This window comes from Muntiacus reevesi, chromosome 2, assembly GCF_963930625.1.
Source record: "Muntiacus reevesi chromosome 2, mMunRee1.1, whole genome shotgun sequence".
Taxonomy (NCBI): Eukaryota; Metazoa; Chordata; class Mammalia; order Artiodactyla; family Cervidae; genus Muntiacus; species Muntiacus reevesi.
In genome coordinates, this window is record NC_089250.1 from 10,737,691 (window position 1) to 10,761,515 (window position 23,825).

The 23,825-nt window shown below is 38.9% G+C and overlaps 2 protein-coding genes across 5 annotated transcripts in view; both read right to left on the reverse strand.

The window, feature by feature from the left end:
- Nucleotides 1-23,825, reverse strand: part of LOC136159106 (ninein-like protein) — a 129,174-nt gene that overhangs the window by 50,462 nt on the left and 54,887 nt on the right. The gene's annotated exons all lie outside the window — the stretch shown is intronic.
- Nucleotides 1-23,825, reverse strand: part of LOC136159094 (ankyrin repeat domain-containing protein 7-like) — a 71,231-nt gene that overhangs the window by 12,553 nt on the left and 34,853 nt on the right. Inside the window, exons 13-15 of one of the 4 annotated variants that reach the window (XM_065920908.1) lie at nt 23,400-23,460; nt 23,113-23,309; nt 800-951 (exon numbers count right to left, since the gene is read on the reverse strand). In XM_065920908.1, coding sequence (XP_065776980.1) covers nt 800-951; nt 23,113-23,309; nt 23,400-23,460 — 410 coding nt within the window. Of the gene's footprint in view, nt 1-799; nt 952-5,540; nt 6,129-23,112; nt 23,310-23,399; nt 23,461-23,825 lie in introns of those variants that run through there. The other 3 variants (XM_065920909.1, XM_065920907.1, XR_010661393.1) reach the window with 3 other exon arrangements.

Genomic DNA, 23,825 nt, shown 5'->3' on the forward strand with positions numbered 1-23,825 from the left:
CCCACTGAAGCCAGCGCCCTAGAGCCCACGCTCAGCATCAAGAGAAGCCACCACAGTGAGAAGCCCAAGCACTGCAGCTGCAAGGACCCAGTGCAGCCAAATAAATGACTAAAAAAAAACAACCCACAAAAGAACCTCAAAGGAAAAAGTAACACTTAATTTAGATGGTTTTTAAAATGACATGCTGCACATCCACTGTGAAAGAAGAAATCAAATTTAGTGGGGCGGGCGGTGGGGGGGCAGGGTACTTGTAAACCACCCACATGGTGGGGTGATGTCAGCATCATGGATGAAAGGCAGGCGCCTCGTCAGTTCTCCCGCCACCAACAGCAATCTGGCCTCCATCCATGGACATGCTCAAAGTGCTAGGAGGAGAAAACTGCCAACCGAGAGGACTCGGTCCAGAAAAGTTGTCTTTCAGAAATGAAGGAGAAACAAAAACTTTCCCAGACAAAGCAAACCTGAGGGAGTTCATCACCACTAGTCTCGCCTCATAAGAAATGCTGAAAGAAGTCCTCAAACTGAAATGAAAGGATGTTCATTAGTGACATAAAATAAATTTAAATATACAGCACACTGGTTAAGGCAAGTGTGCAGTCAAATCCAGAATACTCTAATATGTAACATGGTGGTATGTTAACAAAGTAACTATTATTAAGGCTAAAGGATAAGAGCATTCAAAATAACTATACCCCTAGTAAAACATAAAATTCATAAAACACAAACAATAGCTCAAGTTAGAAATCATTTTACCGGAAAATAACAAATGACCTACTGTTAAATACTGATATAGGCTTACCCATCAGGACCTTTATTCTCCATAGCAGGAAACTCCTGCTTGTTATTTCCTCCACTCTTTCTCTGCTGAATCAATCGACTCTCAGCAGCAGCATCGCATATATTGGCTGATACTTCCACTTCACTACTTTTGTGCTTCTTTTCGTCTTCAACCTTTAATGAAAGTTTGACGCTAAGAATAATTGCTATTACTTAATTCTAAAGACTCTGTTTTCAATTTATTACTTGACTGAGCATTTGCCCAGATTTTAAGTGATAAAAATATTTTTGTGCTTACATTAATTTTATCACAAGTCACTGAAAGTTTTGTAAAATGTGCTTCTTTCTGTTTGAGGGAAAGAAACAAAATTCCCAAAATTTCAAGAAAGGCTTTCTTAATAAGATACAATTATTCACAATCAGTCTTCCCCATCTGACTGGCAGAGATAGAGAAATAAAAACACATCACATATGTCCTCTTCAGTTTTTAACCACCTGGATTTTCCATTGAACAGTCAGATGTAGAGGATGTGACACCTTAGTGCCTCAGAAACAGAAAAGAAGCTTTCTTCTTTCTGCACTAAAGCTATTCTTTCCCCACTGCCTTTTCCAATTCTTTTTTCATTTGGATCCAGGAGACAGCAAAATATCTGATGGTGTTCACTGAAATATGTGAACCAAAGTTTACCAAAACACAAGGAGCAGAATGAAACTGAGGAGGTGTTAGTGTGGAATTCTGGAATATAAGGAATGCTTCCCAATCCCACATTCAATAACCATCCAATTTTATAGCTAGAGGGTATACAAATAACTATCTATCTTTGCCCCACTATTTACCAATAACAGCTTTAAAATCAAAAAAGGTTAAATGAGTTGTTCAAAGCCCCTAAAGTGGCATTCCCTAACATTTTATGGCACCAAAAGAGATGATACAATTCTGTCATCTTGAATCTGATAAAATTACCAAATGAATTCCTCAAATGAATCAGGTAAGTTAAAAGCGTGACTTTGGCAAAGTAATTTAATTCGTTAATTGGGGGTAGGGTTCATTCTCCTTTTTCTTTAAAGGAGAATAGCTACTTTTTCCTCTTTATTTGTCTTACACAGAAGAGCAAGCACATTTAAAAACCTACTACTGAAGAAAGAAAAATCTCACAGCATCTCAAACCTCAGTTTTTCCTTTGGAGATAAACACTTGATTATTTTCTCTTTTTTGGTGCTGAGAGTTTATACTATCTATGGGCTTCCCTGGTGGCTCAGATGTTAAAGAATCTGCTTTCAATGCAGGAGACCTGGCTTCGATCCCTGGGTTGGGAAGATCCCGTGGAGAAGGGAACAGCTATCCACTCCAATGATATTGTGGCCTGGAGAAATCCGTGGACAGGGCAGCCTGGCCAGCTACAGTCCATGGGGTCACAAAGAGTCAGACACGACTGACCAACTCTCACACACACACACATACTAGCTATGTGACAAAATCACACATGTCAAAACTTACTACATCTTAGTAAACAACATAGTGAAGCGGTCTCTCTCAAAAGAGACATCTGCGAGTGGTGATTAAAGCATATGTGGGAGCGCATGTATTTGTTATTAAAAACATCCTGAAGTGGCCATGTTGGAAATCTAAGTGCCCAGGGACTGCGGAAAGCAGAGAAGATCACACAGATTCACCCACAATGAAGAGATTAGAGGGAACACGTGTTCATGTCCCTTCTCTCAGTTTCTGCTTTCTTCCCATTCTGTGGAAATACAACTTATATTTAATCCAACGGAGTTAAAAAAAAACCTGCAAAACCCTCGTTGATCATACTCCTTCAACACTTTCCTTGGTGCTTATTCTGGCTCAGAAGGTCACATGGGAAGGAGCTAAATGAGTTTCCCAGTCCATATGCAAGACTGACAGAGACAGAATTAGACTGATTGAAGGACAAAAGCTATGAAAACAGTTTCCTGAATTCCTATTATGTGGAAGGCAGAAATAATCTATTTCTACACAAGTACCTATTTAAATGACCCCACTTTATTCATAAGGAGAAAATCAAAATGGACCAGATCAGCCAGAAAGGGCAAAACCAAAGCAAGAGCAAATGAAACTCTACCTCTTTTGGAAGTTGAATTTTCTCTTTTCCCAAAGCTAACAACACTACTTGTAACATGTCTATTTCATTCTTGAACCTCTGCATATCCTTCTGTGCATTCTTCACTTAGATACACTTTGGATGCTCTGTGACTATTTGGTGGAGGAGAATTCCATTTTCAAATTCGGCTTCCACGCTTTCATCGTCACTAGCACTGCAATTACCTGCATGCAGGAGCTTCTGGAACCAGTCCTGTATTGGTTTGCTTTTCTTTTCAGTATTTTTCATGACAGCAGGAGTACCGTGACTTTTTATTTCAATTATGTGTTTCATCTTACCAGAGCAGACAAGCCACAGACTAGACTGACGTGTCTATCCAATGTCTAATTTCCCATTCATGGGATTTTGCCTCATATTGTCTGATATTTGCATATCAAACTCTTGGTCTTCTTTCACTTCAAATGTAACTACCTGCTCCCTTACTTTTTTATTTTTTGCATCATTATAAAAACTCTCCTCATTTTTGATAAACACATGTTCAATATCTAGTTTATCACTTTCAAGGTCTATTTTATTTTCCCTGAAACAAAGCTTTGAAGATGACTGACAAGCGTATCCCGGGGACCCATAGTTCATGCGACGAAAAACCATTTTCGAGACTGGGTTCTTTTTGTTCAGGACATACTTGGAATTCTAGAGACAGATACTCCAAATGCATCTTTCTCCCCACAATCAGCTATATTATTTGTCATGTTAGGAGGTATTTCCTTTCTTTGCTCCTTCTTTAAGGTGATCATATAGTGGCTCCTCCTTAGGACAGATGATAATTTTGTATTTCTCACAAATTTCACCTAACTTCTGCTTTAAGTCATTTGTGATGGTTCTAACTTCTCTTTCCATTCTAATTTGCCATGTTTGATCCACATTTTTTCATATTTCTCCACACAAGGAGGCCTTGAACATACAGATCTGTCCTGTCTACCACATTCCTTATTCATTTCTGGTTCTTGAGGCAATTTTTGCAGCTGCAAAAGTGGAAGATTAATTGGGTTGATTTGATTTTCAGGTGTCTTTTCTGTCAGGGTACATGTGTGCAAAATAATATAATCCTTAACTAATAGTATGGATAAATAAAAATCAGAAACTCATTAAAATTTTACTGTTAAACTTCTTCATTTATATGTAACTACTCACAAATCACCAGATCACAACTAAGCAGTGAAAAATAACTTGCCTTACCGGAAAATAGGAGAAAAACAGTAACTCACAAACCCAATTTTGTCACTGCTTGACTGAATTAAACAATTCATACACGTGAAATCTACCAAAAATGAATTAGATGATTTTTAATGTTACAAATGCTTCTTCCCTTAAAAATAGTTCACTTCACAATACCGTATATGGGGAGTCCCTACAGCATGCCTGTTAAAGTTTTGGTTTTCTTTTTTAAGGACTAATATCTGGAGAACAGACAAACTTTATATGACCAGGAGCCAAAGTCAATTAACACTAATCAGAAAGAGGAACCAATTCCTAAATTTTAATGTAAATCATATATCATGATAGTGCTGTACATCAGTACATATTGCCTGCTCACATTCAGCTCTGTGTGTGCTAGGTCGTGTCTGACTCTCTGCCACCCCAAGGACTGTAGTCCCCCAGGCTCCTCTGGCCACGGGGATTCTCCAAGCAAGAAGACTTCAGTGGTTGCCACACCCTCCTCAACCCATGCCTTCCCAACCCAGGGATCAAACCCACGTCTCCCACATTGCAGGCGGATTCTTTCTGTCTGAGCCGCCAGGGAAGCCCGACAGCACTGGAGTGGGTGCCCTATCCCTTCTCCAGGGAGATTTCTCGACCCAGGAATTGAAACGGGGTCTCCTGCATTGCAGGCAGATTCTTTACCAGATGAGCTACCCAGGAAGCCCCAACATTCAGTTATATTATGTTCTAATATCCACCAAAGAAAGTGGATAAAGCATTTTTAGTAATATCTACTGATTTCCCACCCTGAAAAGAAATAAATTCGAACGTTATTATTTGTACCCTAAAAACAAAGGTCCAATCTAGAAGGTTCGATTCTCTTAATAGGCAACTGGGTTGATTCTATGACTCCAATCTCTCCCTGAATGTTCATCCCTAAGTCGATTATGCTGAGATCACAGGCAGAATGAATCGTTCATCTTGACGTCAGTGACTGGCGATTTCAATGGAAAACCTTGAGCCACTGGGAATGATTTCTCTTTACATGTATCTAGGTCAGGGGCCGTCATATTGTTCAGAATTTCAACTGCTTAATCTTACGATTCAGTCTTTGATATCACCTTCTTAATCATGTAATGAAGTTATAAAAATGGCAAAAGTAAACAAGTCAGGAAATTTTTTTCCCTCAATTCCAAAGACGAGCTATAAATTATAATAGATTCGAACAGTATTTTAAGTTGTATAATAAAAGTGCTATAAAAACTATTAAATTATTAAGCTATTAAATTAAATTATTATATTAAATAATATAAAAACTACTAAATTAAAAAAATTAAATTATTAAATTATTATCTATCAATTCTAAAAGCCTAATTTTGAAAGCCGATTTTGTTATGGACTCTGTTACACACTGTATTGTGTTGGTAAAGCATAGAAAATGGTATTAAACCAGAAATTTAAATTTCTAGTTTTCCTCACCTGTGAATGGTTATTTTCATTTCCATCAAGTTTTTCTTGTTCTTCCTCCAATATCGCTTCCATGTCTAGTTCTCCTGACAAATCTGCATCTTTAGTTAAAATTACTTAGAAAATTTAGACAAAAAACATAATCTTTATTTAAAACACAGATTTAAAACATTGTACCAAATGACAGCTTAAGTCGAAAATTTATCTTCAGATGAATATTTACTTGTTTAAGAAATACTTCCAATGATCAAAAACTTCAACAAACCATTTGGGAAACACCAGATGTCACCAGGATACAGGCACACAAACACCTCAAAGATTCATTCATGAATTCATCCAAGCATCAGTGAAAAAAACAATCAGAAACCAAACAGAATTTCAAAATACAGGGCAGACATATAAAGTCACAGTATATTCTCTTCTCTACTTCATGACAGTATCTTTTTAACAACATGCCAAGCTTCAACTACATTATTATTCTTAGTTTACAAATTCCTCTTACTTTTTATGCTTTTATCAATTCCTTCAGCTGAAACGCTTCCCTGTGCTCTTCTGACAATTTACTTTTCATCTTTTAAGACTCAACCTGCTTTGTGAAGTTGCCCTTGATTACAGCTATCTTTCCCCAGATAAATAGGTCTCTGTTTCCTTGTAGCTACCTTAGTACTTTGTAGATTTTTCTAGTGTATCTTTATAGACTTCTCTAGCGATCGATATACATCTAAATTGTGAATTCACATCTCTATCCTCTTGGCTTCTAGACTGCAGAGGGCATGCTGTTTAAAATCACCTTAGTATGAATAGTCTTTATTTTTTTTTTTCAATAATTACTTGTCTACCTAGATCTCACAAAGAGTCCCAGAGTTCTAAATATAATCCTGCTATCCACTCTCAGATGTATGCTAAATACTAGCCTAAACAAACTTGCTTCCTCCAAATTCTCTTTGTTATTTATTATACTACTATGGTCAGAGGGAGAATGCAGACACCTTGCTAAGAGGGAGTGTTTGGCTGTAGCTTGCATAAAAGGAGTCAGCACAAGGTAGGTTTCGCCACAAACTCGAATCCGGATCCGTCAGAATGATGGTAAGGCCGTGCCCAGGTGGCGCACGGCTGAGTGCCCTGGGCTTCTGCATTACCTTGTTTGCTTTCTCTGTTTTCTGGCAGCGGAGACTGGCCCGGGTGATGGGGCATGGAATTCCCTACCAGAAACATCGCTGCGTTTTTCATCTTCTCTTTATCTGTTGCGGTCTTCTGTCCGAGTTCTGTGGGTGCTGACTGATTTTTGGTCACCAGTTGGGACACCAACGGACGCCGATCATCAACTTTCAAATGCCCGGCTCTTTGACAAGTCTCACTACTGAGGCTCCAACTAGTCGAATCCCAGTCTGAAAAATGTGAAAACAAAGTCTCCATTTATCAAGATCTGAGGAAGAAACAACTCTGACTACCTCGTACAAAGTCTTTGTTCAGAGAATCAGTTCCACATCCTTCTTCCCCTCAAATTCACTACCCTTCAGAGGTGACTCTATCTTTCATGCCACTGTCATTCATGAAGAGATGTTAACTAGGATGTCTCATTTCTTCTACTTTTCAATTTTCTAGTATTACTTTGACTCACTCAATCTTTATTACATACTCTCTATTTCATAAGAACTTTATTATTATTTTCCTTCAACATACAAATATTTTATTAACAAAATTTATCTCTAATTTATTTTACATTTAATTTTGCATGATGATTTTGTGTATTCTAGAGACCATGGTTTTAAAAACACTTTCAATGAATGGTACTACTTTAATTAATGGTAGAAGCCTAGACAACATATTATAAAGCAAAGACATCACTTTGCTGACAAAGGTCCATAGAGTCAAAGGTCTGGTTTTTTCGGGAGTCACGTGTGAGAGTTGGACCATAAAGAAGATTGAGTGCCGAAGAATTGATGCTTTCAAACTGTGGTGCTGGAGAGACTCTTGAGAGAACCCTGGACAGCACAGAGATCAAACCAGTCAATCCTAAGGGAGATCAACCCTGAATATTCACTGGAAGGACTGATGCTGAAGCTGAAGCTTCAATACTTTGCACATCTGATGTGAACAGCTGGCTCACCGGAAAAGCACCTGATGCTGGGAAAGACTGAGGGCAGGATGAGAAGAGAAGGGCAAGCAGAGAAGGGGGCGGCAGAGGATGAGATGTTTTGGACAGCATCGCTGATTCAATGGACATGAACCTGGGTGAACTCCGGGAGATGGTGAGGAACAGAGAGGCCTGGCTGCAGTCCATGGGGTCACAAAGAATCAGGCACGACTTAGCGACTGAACACCACCACCATCAACAAGTACTTTAATTTCAACGAGATGGTCTTTCCTCGATGTACATATATCTTCAGAACTCATTTTGAAAGCCTTGGAGAAACATCATACCCTGGAGAAGGAAATGGCAACCCACTCCAGTACGCTTGCCTCTTGCCTGGAAAATCTCTTGGACAGAGGATCGTGGCGGGCTACACTCCATGAGGTCGCAGTGGTTGAACACAACTTAGCGACTAAACAAAAACATCATAAACTTATATAAGAAATGATAGCCTTGTGTGTGACTAATTGTTTCCATGTGAAAATAGGTAAGTCTAGGACCACACTGGATCCAAAGAGCACAGAGGGCCATGAGACAGGAATGAATACACCACAAAAAACTAAAACTGCTAGATCTGAATTTCTTAACAGAAGTCAAAGAAACAAGCAAGAAATGTAAAAGTGAAACTTAACCCTGTGTCAACACAAGGGCCCCTTTATCATTTTATATACAGCCACTTCAATGGTTTAAAACAGTGATTCTCAAGTGTCCCCTCAAAATCGCTGAAGTCCAGAGACCCATCGGGTCAGGGGGTACAAGAGGTCAGCACTCTTTTCACAACAACACTAAACGTTACCTCCATTCTCATGCTGTTCTGTGGGCAGTGGCATTCTTCAGAGACACGATATGTGATATCATAACACTAAGGACTAATGGAATTAGCAACTATGATGGTGTGTGCTTGTATTTTAAGTTTTTCTGTTTTATTTTCCAATACAGTGAACAACAAGAAACAAAGTTCCTTGGAATTCTCAATAATTTTGAGAAGTATAAAAGGATCCTAAAGCCAAAAACTTTCAGAATCCCTGTTTTGAAAGATTATGTCTATCGCATCTAAGGTATGATTACTTCTCCTACTCCTAATAATCAAAGACACCACAAACACACACACACACTCAGTCTGCTAATCAAAACATCTGACTGGCCTACATTCATCTGTGTAAGAACACTAAAATGAAATAATTATAAGCTGAAATACAACTGACATATTAGCAAGCGAAGCTTTACTCTAGGGAAAGGTCAGAGTTCAAAAATAAGCATTTTTGGACACTGGAAAAATCTTAGGGTCTAATAATAATTAATCTCTGAGAATTCCTGAGAGTATAGAGATTCCAAACTGAGAATTTAATGGATAACGAAACATATACACAAACATCTTGAGTTCAAGCTTACATTTTAAACATTTCTTATTCATATGCTTGTGAATATCTTTTCTTTTAAAACATGGGTACCAAAAATAACATTTTCCTTATGTATGTCCAATTCTTCAATTAAATTTGCAAAAAGAAGTTAGGAGTACGAAGAGCTAGCATTTCAAATATTTCAGTGTCCGTCTTTCCTGAAGGGACTTCCCTGATGGCTCAATGGTAAAGCATCTGCCTGCAATGCAGGAGCCAGAGTTAAGTGCGTACCGCAAAATTTACCTGAAATAGATGTTTGTGGATCCTTTGTTTCTACTGTTTTATTAGGAACAGAATCTTTCACTCCGACTGTGGGCTGAATGGGTTTGGAAACAAGTTGATTAACAAATAATGTGCATATGATACAATCCACAGTTCATAAATCAAGATAAAAGCATAAACATTTTTACCTTCACATTAGGATATTTCTCAGGAGACTCTAAAAGGCAAAAAGGACATAGAGTTAATCACATGTAAATATGAAAGCCAGCCGTACACTCATGCAGAGTTAGTACCGAGCAGAATCCTCGTGCTCAGCCTTGACACTGAATACATCCGGTTTCAGTGTCTCGCTTTTAGGGAGATGTGAGGACACTGGCAAGACAGACTTATGAATCCATTATAGAGAGTGAAGAAAAACAGGAATACAGGTTTACCAAAACATGCAGTAAGATTTCAAAAGTAACATCATGTTTTCAATGACTTTAGAAAATATTAAAGAGCACACAGACCAACGTGAACATGCTGACTGATGAGGAGAAAATTAATCTTAATCAGAGGAGCAAACCATGACCCCAAGAAGATAAATGTGAAAGCTGATGGTAAAATGCAACAGTATATCTTGAATCCAAGACAAGAGTAACAGTTACACCGTTATACAAGTATTTAACATGCTCTTGAATCTGTCCAGTCATGTAAGAAGTGCACAGTTGGGATGACAGTTCAGCCGAAAATATAATTCATTTCTCATCAGAGAAAGCAATGACCTGACTAGCTCGAATATACACTTGTAGAAAAACGTTTCATAAAAGTATTCATTTTTTTCCACACCCACATGGGCTACTGCTATGCCTGCATGTCTGGGCTCCTCTAGTTCAGCCATCTTAAAGTTTCTCGATCCACTCACGCAAGAAGGCATGTAAGACACACCTACGAAATAATGCCCGAAAGATTTTCAACATTGAAATACAATGATCAAAAAGGAAATAATAAATTTAATTGCCACACAATTATTAGATGTTAAAAATCTTGCATGTTTTAAAATCAGTGTAGTATTTCTTGAAAATACCAATTCTAGCATTTAGGGAATGAACCCTATCAATCTGTTTTGTTTCAAAACTTAGTTTGGTTGGGTACATCATGCTAATGCTTAAAAGGATTTCTACGAAACTGTCAAAAAATCAGTTATCTTCTAAAAAACAAGTCAATCCCTCCATATTCAAATCAATCTAATTTGAATAACAAATACCAGTACAACATACATCTTTGATGTCTATAGCTACTTGGAGTAGCTGGGATTGACCCTACTTCTAGCACCCCCTCCCACTTCCAGGATTTCTGCAGCAATAATGATCTTATCTCTTTTCAGGGTAAATACACTGAAGTCATCTAGAAGGTGTTCTCTCAAGTGCACCATCAACTCCAAACTCACCTCCCTAAGGCCTTCCTTTCCTCCCTTTGTCCTTTCACTAGAGTCTTTCCTCTATGAAGGATAATCTCTGGATCCGTGGCCTTAATTTTCCCCCTTTACATTCTTTCTATGGATCATCCCACCACTTCTTTTGCCTTCTTTGCTTAGCAATGGTATCTTACACCTATAATTGCTACTTCAACTCTTTGCTTTCCGCTGGCTATAGACATGCTCAGAAAGAAAAACAAAATAATGCTCTCCCCTGATCCTGTTATGTCCTGCAATAGCCAGTGCTCTTCTTCCAGATTTCTCTAAAAGCGAGGCTAGACCCTTGCTACTCGGAGAGCTTGTTAGAAATGCAGGATCTCAGACCTCGCGCTCAGCATGTCCACTTCACACAGGGTCCCCAGGCGCCTAATTAAAATTTGAGAAACTGGTCTACACAGTCTGCTTCTACATGACTTCAACTTAACCTATTCTCCTGAAATCTTAGCCTCAACTTCCTCACTCTAACACTTCCCCCCAGACTGAAACTGCATGACAAGCTGGAAACTTTACAGTGGACTCTCTATCAGGCTGTAGGTTCCTTGATCTCTCTATCATGTCCCCCGCTCTCTCCTTTCCAGTTCTCTTATTTTGGCCTATGTGACACCATCCTATAAAGCAGTGACATTTTGTAGGACGTCAATTTGCAAACATTTACAGCTGAGCACCTATGCCCATGTTCCTCCACAAAGGATAACGCACAGCCCCAAATGACTTCGTAACAATGAGGAAAACAGAAAGCAGGGGAAACTTTGCTGCTCTTCTCTGACAAGTTTAGGTGCTGGAAGCTCACTTCACAGTCACCGCCCACGTCAAATACTCCCTTTTCCTGAAGACCTATCTTTCTTACGGCCCCTCCCCCATAGGCCCTTGCTTCCTTTTCCTTCATTTCCTCCCTGTGCCCTCTGCCTCTGTCATCCTCCATTCCCTCTTTCCTCTTATTTCTCAACCTTCCTTTGGCTGTTGAGTATCTTGAAACAGAACCAATAATTTTTTCTTTTGTCCATGTGCCATGTGGAGTCTTAGTTCCCTCACCAGGGATCGAGCCTCCACCCCTGCCCTGGACAGTCTTAATATTTGGACCTCCAAGAAGTCCAGGAACTAATAATTTAGCTCCTTAAACTGGATTCTCAATTTCAACTGTGCCTGACACCTGATAAGATACACAATTTCCCTCCTCTTCTCATCTTTTTCCTCCCTATGCATCTGACAGGTGGGGTGTTTTTTTTTTTTTTTGCCTGTTAGAATATTCCCATTTTAAATCAATGTTCTGTCAAATAACCTTTCTATAAAATAGAGCTCTTACCTTCTGCTTGTCCATTTAATGTATTTTTTCCTCTTTCATCTCCAGATAAATGATCCAGAAACTTCTGTGGAACACTCTCAGAGATACTCTGTTAAAATGAATATTGAGTTCCATGAAGGTTTCCTAATGTCTTCTTAAGAAAATACCCTACTTTTAAAAACTTCCTACATTTAACCCAGTTAAGACAGGTTTTGCCAAGATCTCACAGCTGCCAACTGACAGAACCTGGATGCTGACCTCATACACTGCTGGATCACCAGGCAGTGGCTGCCAGCAATGAAGACATCAGGCCCTTCCTATCTCCTTCCATAGCTGCCACCTTCAAACAGGGCATCGTTACTTTATGTTACCTCAGGTACGGCTGCTACAAAGATGCTCTGCCCTGCTTCTTAAGTTTAGTCGCTCAGTCATGTCCGACTCTTTGCGACCCCATGGACTGTAGCCCGCCTAGCTCCTCCATCCATGGGATTTTCTCGGCAAGAGTACTGGAGTGGATTGCCATTTCCTTCTCCAGGGGATCTTCCCGACCCAGGGATCGAACCTTGCTCTAATACGTTGTAGGCAGACGCTTTACCGTCTGAGCCACCAGGGAAGTCCCCCTGCTACTTAAACAATCCAAAATGGATTGTACTTATTAAAACACTGCTAAAGCAAACTGCTGCTATTACAATCCCACATATTTATTACTATTCCCCATGCTTTTGCTTCTGTTGAAATGTTTCTTTCAGATTAATCTGACAATCCAAAGACAGTAACACTTTCAAGTTTCAAGCACTATCTTTCAAGGTCCAAGTGATAAAAAACCACAATTCAACCTGTTTCTCTCTGACCCTCTCTAGCAGGTTTACAGATGCGTATGTACCAAATAAACATACATTTGGCTGGGAGATTGGGACTGACACATACACGCTACACACTATTGTGTATTAAACAGATAACTGATGAGGACCTGCTGTCTAGCACAGGGAATGCCACTCAATATTCTGCAATGGCCCATATGGGAAAAGAATCTAAAAAACAGGTGATAAACACACACACACACACACACACAAAACAAAGAAACGTGGCCATGGACTGACCACACACACACACACACACACACAACAAAGAAACATGTGGCCATGGACTGACCTCACACACACACACACACACACACACACAAAACAAAGAAACACTGACCTCACACACACACACACACACACACACACACACACACAAAACAAAGAAATATGTGGCCATGCACACGCATGCACACGCACACACACACACACACACAAACAAAGAAACATGTGGCCATGGACTGACCTGAAACAATCTTTCAATATTCAGATAAATGTAACTTCAGAACTCAAACAGATTCCTTACCATCTCTAAGCCTTGGTTTCTGTACTACACTGACTCCATTAGGTGAACCTTGCAAATGAACAAAAGTGTACTATGTGGTAATATTTAGCAGGGAGTGTAGGTTAAAAGAAACAACAAAGTTTTGATGGGGAAATGCAAAGGTTAGAAAGTCACAGCATCTCCTGCTTTCATGTTCTTATTACTCAGGGCTTACATTTCAAAATAGTAACAGAAGACAGTACCTCAGAATCCCAAGGCGATTCTGTATCTTCCTCTTCTCCCAGTCCTACAGCTGACATCATGTCTGTAAAATGCAGTCACAGATACATTAATGAGAACATTCACTACTATGAATTTTAAAGACATATGTAAGTCTATCTCTATCCACAAATACTTCAATAAAATAAACTAGCGGAAAAGAATTTCAGAGGGTTGAAGCATTTTCAGGAATATAAAGTTGGTAGTAGGTAGGACACTTCTGAAGAAAGAGAGCAAAAGAAATGTACTTAAAACAAAATGGATATCGTATTTGGATCCATACCCTTTACATGTTTTTATATTTGCTTTTAAGTATAGAAAAAATTCACAGACATTCACTAACTTACCATGTTTATTATTTTTGTGTGCTCTATCAACAGAAGTCAAATGGTCATGACTTGCTTGTTCTTGGGGAGCCCTTTCAATAATAGAAGTATCACTTTCTTTTTCAACAAGTTCTGGTTTGGGGGCTCCTTCCTATAAAAACAAGACAAAATGAAACCAAAACCCAACTTCAGAAAACATACTCATTCATTTGGTCATTCAGTCCATCAGTAAGACGACAAGCAATCACTGTGTCTAGGACATCCTTTAGGATGTCCCGGGAGGAGTTAGAACTGTAAAGAAAAGTGACTCTGGTGTGTGTCTGGGTGAGGCAGAGACACATGAAAGCAAACAAGAGCAGAAGAGGATCCGTCGGCAGCTCTGCAGCTGAGGGGCAGAGAGTGCAGGACGGGCTCCAAGGGGCGAGGAGGCGGGAGGACCCGCGAAGCACACGGAACGCTGGGACAGGGGCTGTGTCTCAGAGACAGAGCGTGCGGAGCCGGGATGGGAGGGGGGTTCTAGGAAGGGCGGCCCGAACCCACAGATGCGGTGTGCACCAACGTCAACAAGTCATGTGGAAAACAGATCACAGTTACTGGGAACTGTATCGAGAGACAAAACTGGAGCACCAGGTTCACACAGGAAGAAGCAAGTGTCATCTTCTTCCTTCAAGTGACGGGGATCTACTAAACAAGTAAAGGCATTACATCAACACAAAAATATTTTATTTTATTAGGTGCCATGCTTTTATTCAAATGAAAGGGAAAAGACTGCCCTGCACAAGGAAGTATCAAGTTCAATTTGGTTCAGTCCCTCAGTCATGTCCGACTCTTTGTGACCCCATGGACGGCAGTACGCCAGGCCTCCCTGCTCATTGCCAACTCCCAAAGTTTACTCAAACTCATGTCCATTGTGTTGGTGATGCCATCTGACCATCTCATCCTCTGTCGTCCCCTTCTCCTCCTGCTTTCAATCATTCCCAGCATCAGGGTCTTTTCCAATGAGTCAGTTCTTCGCATCAGGTGGTCAAAATTTCAGCTTCAGCATCAGTCCTTCCAATGAATATTCAGGACTGATTTCCTTTAGGATGGACTGGTTGGATCTCCTTGAAGTCCAAGGGACTTGCAAGAGTCTTCTCCGACAACAAAGTTCAAAAGCATCAATTCTTTGGCACTCAGCTGTCTTTATAGTCCAACTTTGACGTCCATACTTGACTACTGGGAAAATCATAGCTTTGACTAGATGGACTTTTGTTGGCAAAGTAATGTCTCTGCTTTTTAATATGCTGCCTAGATTGGTCATAACTTTTCTTCCAAAGAGCAACTGTCTTTTAATTTCATGGCTGCAGCCACCATCTGCAGTGATTTTGGACCCCAAGAAAATACAGTCTGTCACTGTTTCCACTGTTTCCCCATCTATTTCCCATGAAGTGATGGCACCGGATGCCATTATCTTAGGTTTTGGAATGTTGAGTCTTAAGCCAACCTTTTCACTCTCCTCTTTCACTTTCATCAAGAGGCTCTTTAGTTCTTCAATTTCTGCCATAAGCGTGGTGTCCTTTGCATATCTGAGGTTATTGATATTTCTCCCAGTCATCTTGATTCCAGCTTGTGCTTCATCCAGACCAGCGTTCCTCATGATGTACTCTGCACATAAGTGAAATAAGCAGGGTGACAATATATAGCCTTGATGTACTCCTTTCCCTATTTGGATATTTGGCCTTGGAGTAGAGAATGAAGCAGGGCAAAGGCTAACAGAGTTCTGCCAAGAGATCACACTGGTCATAGCAAACACCCGCTTCCAACAACACAAGAGAAGACTCTACGCATGGACATCACCAGATGGTCAATTCCGAAATCAGGTGGACTATATTCTTTGCAGCCAAAGATGGAGAAGTTCTATACAGTCAGCAAAAACAAGACCGGGAGCTGAGTGTGGCACAGCCCATGAACTCCTTATGGCCAAATTCAGACGCAGACTGAAGGAAGCAGCAAACATGACAGTATGTACAGGAGGGCAGTAAAGAGGAAAACAGAAACCAAAAGCCTGTAAGCAAATCTCCACGTGGGCAGTAAGCACACCAGACACTGTGCATCACCCAAAGTGTCCATGAAACTGCAATTAAAAAGCTAATTTGGCGTTAAAAACAGCCAAACAGAAATGGTAACAGTCATTCTAAAACAAACTGCACAGCCAGGAGGAATGAAAAGATTAGCAAGAATATTTTAGAAAGATTACTCTGGCAGCAACATAAAAAAGAACATCAGGGTAGCCAAACTAGAAAAGAATATTTCAAGATTATAGGTGAGACAGTGAGTTATGGTGATAAGATATGAAAACTGATAAGCAGGCAGAAAATACTGAACTTCCTGAGTGACTGGAGCTGGTAATTTCAAGGACGTTTGGAGTCCAGGATCTTTCCTACTGTGGCTGAAATTCAGGGATGCTGTCTACTAGGATGGGGAGGACAGATGAAGGGACAGCTTATAAAGAGTCAGGGATGAGGGAAGCGTCAGGGATAATGCCTTCAGTTTGGGGTATAATAAATTATTTTGAGGCATGCAAGGGACTCAGAAGAAAGGATTTGGGTAAAAACATTTGAATTAGAAAAAGATTAACTTCTTCAGGAAAAACATATACTTTAATTATTTGTAAAAGATACTAACTTGGTATAATTAATGCAAACCTAGGCAGAATTCTGAACTTTTGAAAATAAAACAATACCAGGGGAAGAAAACTATGAGATTAAAATGGTCAATTATGTATTTCAACATGTTTCAAGGATATAAAAATATACTTTTTAAAAAATATGCAAATACTTGTTTCTGACATATTACCATAATAGGCATTTTTAAGTTTAATGAAAAGGTTTAATTGTAAAACACCCATTCAAGATGCTACAAGAAGACTCTGTTTTAAAATTGATCTTAAAAGACAAGTTTTAATTTGTAGAAGAGAAATGTTTATGTGAGGATGGAATTATGAGGCATTTTAAAGTACTACTGTGATGTAAGAAAGAAACAGAAAACCCTACTTGAAAAGATCTCATTCAAAATTGATGGAGAAATCAAAAGGTTTACAGATGAAACAAAAGTTAAGAGGATTTAGCACCACCAAACCAGCCTTACAACAAATACTAAAGGGACCTACAGCCAGTAAACACAAGAGAAAGGAAAGATCTATAAAAACAAACCAGAAACAATTAAGAAAATGTCAACAGGAACATATATATCAATTAGTACTTTAAATGTAAATGGATTCAATGCACCAACCAAAAGATACAGAATAACTGAATGAATACAAAAACAAGAGCCATATATATACTGCCCACAGGAGACCCGCTTCAGACCTAGAGACAAATACAGACAAAGTAAATGAATGGAAAAAGGTATTCCATTTGAATGGTAACCAAAAGAGAGCCAGTGTGGCAATCCTTATTTCACACAAAACAGACTTTAAAATGAAGAATATCATAAGAGACGAAGAAGGACACTACATAATGATCAAAGGGTCAATCCAAGAAGAAGACATAACAATTGGAAATATTTATGCCCCCAACATAGAAAAACCACAATACACAAGGCAAGCAGTAACATGCATAAGAGGGGAATTCAAAAGCAACACAGTCATAGTGGGGGACTTTTAACACCCCACTTACACCAATGGACAGATCATCAAGACAGAGAATCAGGTAAGGTGAAAAGACAGCCCTCAGATTGGGAGAAAATAATAGCAAATGAAGCAACAGACAGAGGATTAATCTCAAAAATATACAAGCAACTCCTGAAGCTCAATTCCAGAAAAATAAATGACCCAATCAAAAAATGGGACAAAGAACTAAACAGACATTTCGCCAAAGAAGACATACAGATGGCTAACACACACATGAAAAGATGCTCAACATCACTCATTATCAGAGAAATGCAAATCAAAACCACAATGAGGTACCATTACACGCCAGTCAGGATGGCTGCTATCCAAAAGTCTACAAGCAATAAATGCTGGAGAGGGTGTGGAGAAAAAGGAACCCTCTTACACTGTTGGTGGGAATGCAAACTAGTACAGACACTATGGAGAACAGTGTGGAGATTTCTTAAAAAACTGGAAATAGAACTGCCATATGACCCAGCAATTCCACTTCTGGGCATGCACACTGAGGAAACTAGATCTGAAAGAGACACGTGCACCCCAATGTTCACTGCAGCACTGTTTATAATAGCCAGGACATGGAAGCAACCCAGATGCCCATCAGCAGATGAATGGATAAGGAAGCTGTGGTACATATACACCATGGAATATTACTCAGCCATTAAAAAGAATTCATTTGAATCAGTTCTAATGAGATGGATGAAACTGGAGCCCATTATACAGAGTGAAGTAAGCCAGAAAGATAAAGATCATTACAGCATACTAACACATATATATGGAATTTAGAAAGATGGTAATGATAACCCTATATGCAAAACAGAAAAAGAGACACAGATGTACAGAACAGACTTTTGGACTCTGTGGGAGAAGACGAGGGTGGGATGTTTCGAGAGAATAGCATGTATATCATCTATAAGGAAACAGATTACCAGCCCAGGTGGGATGCATGAGACAAGTGCTCGGGCCTGGTGCACTGGGAAGACCAGAGGAGAGGTGGAGAGGGAGGTGGGAAGGGGGATCGGGATGGGGAACACATGTAACTCCATGGCTGATTCATGTCAATGTGCAACAGAACCCACTGCAATGTTGTGGAGTATTTAGCCTCCAACTAATAAAAATAAATGAAAAAAAAAAAAAAAAAAAGACAGAGAACCAATAAGGAAACACAAAACTTCAATGAAACATTAGACCCAATGGACCTAGTTGATATCTTCAGGACTATCCATCCAAATGCAGAAGAATACACTTTGTTCTCAACTGCACATGGAACATTCTCCAGGAGAGATCACATCTTGGGCCACAGACCAAGCCTCAGTAAATTTTAAAACATTGAAAATATGTATCACGTATCTTCTCTGACCACAACACTATCAGACTAGATATCAACTACAGGAGAAAAATGGCAAAAAACACAAATTCATGGAGATTAAACAATTCATTACTGAATAATGAAAAGGTTATTGAAGACATAAGCAGGGAAATCAAAAGTTTCCTAGAAATAAATGACAACAAAAACACGATCACCCAAAACCTATGGGATTCAGTAAAAGCACTTCCAAGAGAGAAGTTGATAGCAGCACAATCCTACCTCAAGGACAAGAAAAGCACTGAACAGGCAACACTCTACATTTACAGCAGCTAGAAAAAGAACCAAACCCCCTAAAGTCAGCAGAAGGAAAGAAATCATACAGATCAGAGCAGAAATAAATGAAAAAGAAAATGAAGGCAACAATAGCAAAGATTAATCAGACTAAATACTGGTTCTTTGAGAAGATAAGCAAAATGGACACACCACTAGCCAGACTCATCAAGAACAGAAGGGAGAAAAATCAAACTGACAAGACTAGAAATGAAAAAGGAGAGGTTACAACAGACAACACAGAAATGAAAAGGATCATAAGAGAACGTTATGAGCAACAATACGCTCATAAAAGGGACAACTGAGAGGAAATGGACAGATTCTTAGAAAAGTTCAACCTCCTAAAACTGAATCAGGGAAGAAATAAAAATGACAAACAAGCCAATTACAAACACTGAAATAGAACGTGTTATCCAAAATCTCCCAAAAACAAAAGCCCAGGGCCAGATGGCTTTGCAGGGGAATTTTGTCAAACATTTAGAGAAGAGGTAATGCCTACTTTTCTGAAACTCTTCCAAAAAACTGCAGAGGAAGGAACACTTCCAAACTCATTCTATGAGGCCACAATCACCTTGATACCAAAACCAGGCAGAGACAACACAAAAAAGAAAATTACAGGCCAATATCACTGACAAACACAGATGCAAAAATCCTCATCAAAATACTAGCAAACACAATTCAACAACACATTCAATAGCTCATACACCATGATCAATTCGGGTTTATGCCAGGGATGCAAGGATTCTTCGATATGCACAAACCAATTTCAATGTGATGCACCATCTTAACAAACTAAAAAATAAGAACCATGTGATCATCTCAATAGAGGCAGAAAAAGCCTTTGACACAGTTCAGCACCTGTTTATGACAACAACGCTTCAAAATATGGACACAGGAGGAACCTATGTCAACATAGTAAAGGCCATATAGGATAAACCCACAGCAAACATTATTCTTGATGAGGAAAAATGAAAAGCATTCCCTCTAAGATCAGGAACAAGACAACATTGTCCGTTCTCACTACGATTATTCAGCATGGGTTTGGAAGTCCTAGCTATGGCAATCAGAAGAGAAAGAAATAAAAGGAATCCAGATCTGAAAAGAAGTAAAACTCTCACTTTTGCAAATGACATGATACTACACATAGAAAACCCAAGAGAAACTATTTTCTAGTAAAAAAAATTACTGCAGCTAAACAGTGAATTTAGCAAAGTTGTATGATACAAGGTCAATACACAGAACTCACTTGAATTCCTATACACTAACAATGAAAAATCAGAAAGTGAAATTAAGGAGCCAATCCCATTCACCACTGCAACAAAAAGAATAAAATATCTAGCAATAAACCTACCTAAGGAGACAAAAGACCTGTATACGGAAAATTCTAAGACGCTGAGGAAAGAAAAGAAAGACGACATAAACAGGTGGAGAGATATTCCATATTCCTGGGTAGGAAGAATGAATAGTGTGAAAATGACTATACTACCAAATGCAATCTACAGATTCAGTGTGATCACTGTCAAATGACCAATGGCATTTTTCACAGAACTAGAACAATACATGCAATGGACTATTACTCAGCCATAAAGAGGAACACATCTGAGTCAGCTCTAACAAGGCTGACAAACCTAGAGCCTTCTCTGGAGTGAATCAAGTCAGAAAGAAAAATATAAATATCATATACTATTTGCACATATATGGAATCTACAAAGATTCTGAATCTACAAATGTACTGATCAATTTATTTGCAGGGTAGCAATGGAGAAACAGACATAGAGAACAGACTTAGAGACATGGAGGAGGGGAGGAGGGAGAGGGTGAGATGGATGGAAAGAGTAACATGGAAATATAAAATTTCATGTGTAAAATAGAGAGCCAGTGGGAATTTGCTGTAGGACTCAGGCAGCTCAGAAAGGGACTCTGAGACAATGCAGAAGGGTGGGATGGGGAGGGAGGTGGGACGGGGTTTGGGAGGGAGGGGACACGGGTGTACCCACGGCTGATTCTTGCTGATGTTTGACAGAAATAAACAAAATTCTGGAAAGAGATTATCCTTCAATTAAAGAATAAATACATTTTCTAAAAACCCCATTTGAAAATTTCCTCGTCTTCTTCTTTTCTAACGGCTCTAATTTTCTATCTATGCCTTCTGCAAATGGCAGATAAAGATTGAAGGAACAATCTAGATATTAAAAAAGTAGTAAAGCTATGATTATCCAAGTTGGAGATTTCAAAGTTTTCAAATACATCTATGATTATCAAGCAGGACTCAATATTCACATCAGGAAAAAACAAATGAGCTGAAAAAATCAAGTAACCACAATGACTGAGTTTTAGATATGGAAGAATTCGCATTTTTGTTTAACATGTGTAACAAAGAACTGACATGCTAATTTAACACCTATAAATACTGAAGCTAATAGTTTCTTAAAAATAAATTTCTTAAAAATAAAACTTAACTTAAAAATAACTTCTTAGAAAAAACTCTTAAAATTTTACTCTTTAATAAAATTCTTAAAATGGAATATACTTATTACTATAGATATTTTTGAAAGTAAAAAAATTATCTTTCTGAGACAATTTTACAAACTGTTGGTAATTCTTCTTTCCTTATGATTTTATAACAAGTAGTCTACATAAGAAAAAAATCATGAATTGTGATTTCATTCATTTAATATGTGCAATTGCCCATTACTTGCAGATATTAGGAAAAGATGAATCAGAATCTCTCCGGAGGTGGGGGGGGGGGGAATTTCTACATTTTTTTTCTTTAAGACTGTTGCAACTTAAAATTTTCTTATGTCATGAAGAGAGTTTAAGAATCTCATTTATATAATTATAAATTATAAGTTTAGTAAAAGAGAAGATAAAATGCTTACTTATTTCCTCTTCATTTTCAAAAAGATCCAAAACCTCCACCAAGACTATACCAAACAGCAAGATAAACTAGTTAAGTACATTAAGTATGTATCAAACAGTAAGTTAGTAACCACAAGAAACGGAAGGGCCACAAACTCTTCATTCATAATACAGTTGCTAAGGCCTAAAACAGAGCTCACCTAGAACTCCCTACGAATGAAAGTTTTGCTAGATTAAATAGAAGACACTGCTTCATTCATTTCAAAGTGAGAATTTTTTTAAAAAGAAAAATCACTTCAAATTGAAATGAACTTCCAGAGGGAACTATATTCAATATAGATATATACATATACAAGTGTAACCAAGTCACATTGCTATACACCTGAAACTAACACAGTATTGTAAATGACTACACTTCAATTAAAGAAAAAAAAAACCAAAAACCACCACCAACCTCGAAAACAACAACCAAAAATCCTAAGGATCAAATTTTCTTTCAGTTCTTCATAAAACTCGGCTATATGTCATTCAGAAGAGTCTAACTATTGAGTTTTCACGACCTCACTCTCTCCTAAGTTGAATTTCAAATAATTCATCTCATATTTATAATATAGAGTACCTCATCTGACTTACCCTCACTATGTCTGCTGTGTTTGTAAAATAATCTGTTTTATCTTGACCTTCATTCCACCTCATACTCATCTTATCCTTCTTAAATGAATTCTTCCCCTTCATCGCCCTCCCCATCTTCATATTCATCTAGCTCTTTTTCCTAATTGCTTTGTAATTCTTTTCTTTCTAAATGGCATACTTAGTATGCCAACATTTATAAATCTGAATCATGCAGATATATTGCTCTTACTATCACATCGTTTTGTATCATGACATTGAAGCCTTCCATTTCCATGGTGGAATCCTTTTTGTCATCATAAGGATCAAGGGAATGGTGTGTGGAAAAGAACAGGGGAAAACAAGAGTTAAAAACAACACAACTTACCTTTGCAAGACCAAGGCCTGCTAGAGTCTTGAGTGGTTTTGGAAGAGGATCAGGCCTTGGAAAGGCAGGATGAGGGAAGCCCTGGACTCCGGGTGATGGTTTGGGAAAGGTTTCAAGCACATCTTCAATTTCACTATCAGAATTATTGTTCTCAGAGAAGGTGGTACTCTCCCGTCTCACAATGCCACTTTCTGCTTCTAATACAGTAAAAACGGGAGAGTATATGAGAACCTGTGTAATTTCAAATCAGTGAATAACACCAGGAGGACAGTCTTCAAATAACTTACCGTCTCTCTTGGATTGCTGAAAAGCCTTCAGTAGCTTTGCTAAATTTGGTTTCGGGACATGCTGGAGAAGAAAATAAGAGCTTGAAGCATAACAAGTATCAACTGAATACAAGAATCATAATCCCCCACCCCCCATTACTATATGACCTAACACAAAGAGCACAGGCTCTGGAGTCATTCAGGTGTGGACTCAGATCCCAGTTGGGCCCCTGACTAACCTGCAGGCACACTGAAACCACAATCACAGAAAACTCGCCCATCTGATCCCAGGACCACTGTCTAACTCAATGAAACTGAGCCATGCCGTGTGGGGCCACCCAGGACGGATGGGTCACGGTGGAGACGTCTGACAGTATGCGGTCCACTGGAGAAGGGAATGGCAAGCCACTTCAGTATTCTGGCCTTGAGAACCCCATGAACAGTATG